Below are 6,559 nucleotides of genomic sequence, written 5' to 3'. Positions count from 1 at the left end.
GGTCTTCCCACCCAGGGGAACCCCCAACCTTCTATCCCCACCTTGCCTCAGTCATGGGCTACTGCCAGTCACCATCTAACCTCACTCACCTGGGAAAACTGAAGTGTAAAAGCCACTCATCATAGGCAAGGGGCATTTGGATCTGCTACCTCTGCCTACTTGTGGGCTACCCACTGCAACCCCCATACCTAATTGGCCTTCCACTAGGCTGCAGCTTAGGGGGTTTCCAGGCCAGAGCTCCCTCGGCCTTCTCCCAGCCCTGCTCCACTCCAGATACCTTCTCTCAGCTCCCTGCAGCCAGGTCCCTCCTTCTCAGTTAGAGTCTTTCTACCTCTGGCTTCCCTGGCCTTTATAGGGCCAGCTGGGTCTGTTTGGGGCATGGCCTCAGCCGCGGCTGCTTCCCAATCAGCCCAGCTTTTCCCCCTGTCCCAGCCCTCTCCAGGGCTGTTTTAAGCCCTTCCAGGCAGGAGTGGGTGAACAGCCCACTACAGGATGGATGGAGGGGTATATGGGGACAGATGAAGGGACGTATTGGGGGAGGGATGGAGGAATGTATTGGGGATGGATGGATGGAGGGATGTGTATGGGGATGGATGGAGGGATGTGTACATGGGTGGGTGGATGCCTAGATGGATGGGTGTGTAGGGGCTGGCTAGATTAGGTCCAGAAGCAGGGAGTTAGGGGGCTAGCAGGTGTTTTGTCCCCATAATCCCCGTCATATTGAACTCTTTGGTGAGTTCTACACTGGTAGGAGATGCAATGGGCCTGAACCTCCCACTTATCCTCAGAGCAGGTGCAGCCGTGTCAGCTCCCCCAACTATGACATTTTAATTATGAAGCAGAGGAGTGGGGTCTAGTGGGTAGAGCTGCAGAGGCAGGGTGGGGTGGGGTGAGCGCCAGCACACCTGGGTTCTATTCTTAGCTTTGCTTTTAACTGGCTGTGAAGGGCCCTATGCCCTCCCTGTTCCTCAGTTTCCCCCTTGGACATAAGGAGCCTGCTGTCAGACACACATGGGGAGGGCTTGTTCCCTGTCAGACATGTCATGTTGTACAGGTAGGAGCTGCCAGGATGGGCAAAGGGGCCTGGGACTCGCCTTTCCATCCAGCCCCACCCCTGCATCCATCTCAGGGCCACTCCCTACATTACTGTTCCATGCTGATGAGCCATCTGCCCCCACCCCACCCTGTCACATTCTCTTTCCCCACCCCTAGTGCCCCAGCCATGTTGTCGCTCTTCCCCCCCCCGCCCCATGCTCTCCTGCCTGCCCAGTTCTCCTTGACCCTACAGGTAATGCCCCTCCCTCAGGTCCCCATTTCTTTCCCTTCCTGCCAGGAAACCCCCGTCTTTACCCCCAAAGCCTCAGGATGGCCAACCGTCCAGGAGAGTGTGTGTGACACAGCACATGGTGCTGGTGTGGGGGGCAGATCAGGACCTGGATCAGGGGCAGGGGCCTGGGGAAGGATGCGGTGGGGGTGGATTGGGGTTGTATTTACATGGGTTAGGGATCTGGGGTGGCTGCTCAGTTTGTGGTAGAATCTGGGGCAGCTGATTGGGGTGCGGTGAACACTAGCAGGCCAGTGAGCTCTCAGCCAGTCCCAACCCAAGGTGCCAGTGAGCCAAGCTCATGGAGGAAGCCTTTTATTTGTTAATACAAGAATAGAAATTCTGCAATAAATACCATCTAATAAATAACATTTCCAAATAAATAAATATTAATATAGATAAACCAAGAAAAACACAACCCGACAGGGGGAATGTGGGGGGGGGAGGGGTTTAAGAAGGGTGGGGTGATAGGCCCTTAACCCTGATCCCACACCTGGAGCATGGGGAGGGGGCTGGGCAGCAGGGCTTATGCCAGGTAAAGAGCCCCCACATCTGCCCAAATGCTACGTCGGCGACAATGTAAACTTTAAGGAAATGCTCCATGTGTCATGGTACGAAAGGGCGGAGGGATAGTGCCCCACGCCTTCCTGGTTTAGCTCCCCTGCTTTCCTGGCCCTCATGGGTGTTTTGTCAGGAGATGGGGCCAAAAGATGCAGCAGCATTGCAATTGGAGAAATGCTGGAGGTCCGCTTTCAAACCCTGCCCCTAGTTTGGACCCCAACCTTTCCTCTTCCAAACCCTGCCCCTTCCTGGTTTGGACCCCAACCTTTCCTGTTCCAAATCCTGCCCCTTCCTGGTTTAGATCTCCAGACTTTCCTGGTCTCCCCTTGATCCTTCCTATTTCTAATCCGTCTTGCCCCACGATGTTGCAGTGTCATGGGGTGAGATTGCCCCATTCATAGGTGTGACTGGAGGGCTGGCACTGGCATTGCTCACCTCAGCTCCTGCCCCCAGGCATGAGGAAAGTGATGCATGTAGGGCAGAACTGGAAGCACCCAAGGAGACATGGAGGCCAGGCTGCAGGCCAGTGTCAGGGGCTCTGAACCTGAGGAAAGGCTGGATGAGTCCAGGTCTCTGTGCATGAGAGGAGGGGTGGGGGATTGCAGCAGGGGAGGGGGACGCAGAGGAAGAATTGGATCAAACCAGAGGTACAGAGTATGACGCAGCAAGAGACAAAGCCAGACAAGGCTTAGGGCTGCCCATGGTAAATAGACAGTGCTGACTGTTGCCCAGAGCACATGGGGGTGGGGTTTATTGTTGCTCTGGGTGAACTGAGATGGGCTTATTGCTGTCCAGATCTGGGGGTGGGGTTTAGTGCTGCTCTGGGCTGTATTGGGAGAATGAGGGTCATTTCCCTATTTTGGAAAGCAAATAGGTCCCTTGCTGGAGAATAAGGAAAAAGCAGGGGCAGGAGGGCACAGAGAGGGAGGGAGAAGGATGGGGACATGCTGCATGGCATCACAGATGGGGAGGAGGCTGGAAACCATGGAAGGGAGAGAGAGGGGTAAGGGGTGGGAGGCACAGTGGAGCCTGGGTTTGGAGGTGCGGAAGATCTGAGGGGAGGTGGAAGTCAGAGGCCCCTTATCTCGAGGCACAGCATGATGAGTGGGGTGGGAGTGGGCAGATGCCCCGCACCTTGAGGCACAGCGTGGTGATGGGATGTGGGGGGGCAGGGGTCAGAAACCCCGCATCTCGAGGCGCAGCATGAGGGCAGCAGGCGGCACCTTCTTCTTGAGGCGGTTGAAGTCCTTGGCGGAGCGCCACAGCCAGGTCTGCAGCTCCTTGAGCAGCCAGAAGTCATCCATCTTCTTGAGGAAGTCATTGTGGGGGCTCGTGGCGCCTGGCCCCTGGGCCCAGGTGGGGTTGGCACTGCCCAGCGGGCTGGGCAGTGGGTAGCCCAGCGAGGACATGACGCTGGCAATGCTCACCACTAGGCCCTGCAGGCTGGTGCAGAAGTGGCCCAGGTTTTTGCGCAGCTCGGCCTTGGCCACCTGCCCGTCCATGCTGCGCAGGTAGCACAGCAGGTGCGTGTAGGCCCGGTAATTGGCTGCCAGCCGGGCATTGTCATTCAGGCTGCGCCACAACTCAAAGTCCACAGTGGCACTGGGCACCATCTCAGCCCTTGTCATCCGGGGAGGGTTGAAGTCTGGCTCATTGAAGGGTGGGCCAAGGTAATTCAGCTGCAGTGGGCGAGAGAGGGGAGAGAGGGCATTAGATTTACCCAGACAGAACTCAATGTTACCCTCGGACACTCCTGCCAGGGTCAGGCCTGACCCAAGGATGGCCAGAGACTCTGAGGGGATCAGCATGTGGACACCCCAGCTGCCACTCGGCCCTCCTAAGTGGCCCCAAGGAGATGTTCAGCAGAGGAGGCACGGGAACAAGTCCCTCCTGGGAGAGCCTGGGGGTAAAGGGGAGGCACTGGAAAGGGCCAGTGATACTCAAGAGCCCTACAGCTCAGCCCTGTCCACTGCTGGAAGGAGATGCATGAAAGAGGATGTGGGGGGGATAAAGGCCTGTGGGATTAGAGCCCTGCAGCCAGAGGGTATGGCCAACCAAGGCAGGGGCACGGAGCTGGGGAACCCCTGTCAGGGGAAGGGGTGGGAACACTGGCACCAAAATGCCATGAGGCGGGGAAAGCACTGCTGGGCCTTGGGGGTGGTAAGTCTCAGGGACTGTGCCCCCTGGGAAGGGCTGCTTCTGCCTCATCATGAGCTGTGGAATTTCCTGTGCCCCCTGGCGCAGGCGAGGACACTTCAGAGCACGGCGGGCGGCTCTCAGGAATTCCTCCAGGGATGATGGAGGGAGGGGGGCCCTGTCTCGCAGGTGAGGCCCTAATGACGGGGCTAGGAAGCGGCAGGAGGAACCAGCTGTCGGCCCCAGGGATGAGGTAATTTACGGGCTGCTGAGTGGGGAAGTGGAGGTGAACCAAGGCCATCGGAGTGTGGTGTTGCTGGAGACGGGGGTCCAGGTGTGCCCCCCACAGACACTGAAAGTGGGGGGCGGGGCAAGGGGTGTGTTCTCCACCTAAGTCTATACACAGGATGGAGGACAATGCCGGGCTGGGGAAACTAGTCAGCCCCAGCACCCTCCCTCATCGCATGCAGACACACACTGACCCCACCCCCGTCATGCAGACACATGCTGACCCTGCTTCCCCCACGAAGACACACACTGACTCCTCACAGAAATGCTGACCTCCTCGCCCCACAGACATATGCTACCCCCCTACCCCATGCAGACACACACTGACCCCTCACAGAAACGCTGATGCCCCAACCAACAGACACATGCTGACCCCCCTCATCCCTCACAGACACACACTGACCCTCCTCGCCCCACATAGACACATGCTAACCCCCCACCCCATGCAGACACACGCTGACCCCCCCTTGCCCCTCACAGACACACACTGACCCTCCACCCCACGCAGACACACACTGACCCTCCACAAACACGTTCTCGCATGTATATTTCACACGTGTGCACATTCTCATGCCCAGGTACTCCCACACGCCATACACACATGCAGTGACAGACACTCCCACATGCATGCCCATTATCTCACACACATACATAACACACATAACAATTTTCACACCCATGCACATCCTGCATACCTGCGTGTTATCACCCCCCCACATCTGAACAGTGACACACGCATGCCCACACTCACCCTCATACAGACACCCCTCCCACACACACACTGACATATATGCACACCAACACATACCCACATGCACCCCCCCCAGTCACACGTGCAGCCCCAGATGAGCGCACCCCCCCACACACATGCCCATTTTCACCCTCAACACACGTGCTCATTCTCTCACACATGCTTGCTAACATGCCTCCACACATGCAAATTCCCATACCCATCCTCCAAACTGCTACTCCCCTGCCTCCCCACACCCAGGGATTCCCCGTCCCCCAGGACGGCATGGGGAGCAGCCCCCGCAGCAGGGGAGCCCTAGCAGGCATTCAGGGAGAATCAAGGAGGTGTGTCAATGCCGCGGGTGGGGCGGTGCGGGCATCTGAACAATCTGACAAGCTCAGGAGATGAATTAATTTCCTCAGTGTTGCCCGGAGGCGAATGGAGACGTCTCTCCCCATCCGTTGCGCAAGCCTAAGCGGAAGCTGGTGGGGGCGCAGGGACAAGGTGAGCACCCTAGAGTGGGGGAGGGGACGGGAGCAGAGGGGGAGACGTACACAGAGGTGGGGGGGCAGACACAGAGTGAGTTGGAGTGAAAGCGGAGAGACTGAAGAGCACTAACATGCACTGACATGTGAACATGGAAGCAGGGAGCATGCCTCACACATGTGACCAGAGGGAGAGAGGTGAAACAGAGACACAAGCTGGATTTCCCCCTGCTGAGTGCCCTCCAACCCTACCCCATGACCCTAGAAGAAAGGAGAGATCTAGCAAAGGCCAAGGACATCTCCAGGGTGCAGGCAGCTGACAAGGGATGTCATAGGGTCAGGTCCTACACTGTGGCTGCCGAGAACTCAGACAGCCCTAGACTTTAAGGCCAGAAGGGGCCACTGAGATCATCTAGTCCAGAGGTGGACAAACTACGGCCACATCCAGCCTGCAGGACCCTCCTGCCCAGCCCCTGAGCTCCTGGCCAGGGAGGCTAGTCCCCGGCCCCTCCCCTGCTGTTCCCCCTCCCCCGCAGCCTCAGCTCACTGCCCTGCTGGTGCAATGCTCTGGGTGGTGGGGCTATGAGCTCCTGGGGCAGCGCAGCTGCAGAGCTGGGGCCTGACCCAGTGCTCTCTGCTGCGCGGTGGCATGGCTGACTCCAGCCAGGCAGCGCAGCTGTAGTGCCGCCAGCCACCAGTGCTCCAGGCAGCGTGGTAAGGGGGCGGGGTGGATAGAGGGCAGGGAAGTTTGGGGGTGGTGGTCAGGGGGCAGGGGTGTGGATAGGGGTCAGGGCAGTCAGAGGACAGGGAACAGGGAGATTGGATGGGGCAGGGGCTGGGGGCAGTCAGGAATGAGAGGAGGGGTTGGATGGGGCTGTGGGGGGCAGTCAGGGGCAGGGGTTCCAGGGGTGGTCAGGGGACAGGGAATGGGGGTGGATGGGGCAGGGGTCTGGGGGTGGCTGTCAGGGAATGGGGGGGTTGGATGGGGTAGGAGTCGGGGGGGGCAGCAGGGGGCCAGAAGCAATGGGGGTCGGA

At 58.5% G+C, this 6,559-nt stretch overlaps 1 protein-coding gene across 3 annotated transcripts in view; it reads right to left on the bottom strand.

The window, feature by feature from the left end:
* Positions 1 to 1,356: 1,356 nt before the first annotated feature.
* CLCF1 (cardiotrophin like cytokine factor 1) overlaps positions 1,357 to 6,559 on the bottom strand; it is a 51,791-nt gene continuing 46,588 nt past the window's right edge. For all 3 annotated transcript variants that reach the window (XM_039517937.1, XM_039517938.1, XM_039517939.1), the window contains one exon: positions 1,357 to 3,564. In XM_039517937.1, the coding sequence (XP_039373871.1) occupies positions 3,061 to 3,564 (504 nt within the window). In that variant the 3' untranslated portion in view covers positions 1,357 to 3,060. The remainder of the gene's footprint in view (positions 3,565 to 6,559) is intronic.

This window comes from Mauremys reevesii, unplaced genomic scaffold (assembly GCF_016161935.1).
Source record: "Mauremys reevesii isolate NIE-2019 unplaced genomic scaffold, ASM1616193v1 Contig2, whole genome shotgun sequence".
NCBI lineage: Eukaryota > Metazoa > Chordata > Testudines > Geoemydidae > Mauremys > Mauremys reevesii.
The sequence above is the reverse complement of the archived record's forward strand: the minus strand, read 5'-3'. Positions and strand labels throughout refer to the sequence as shown.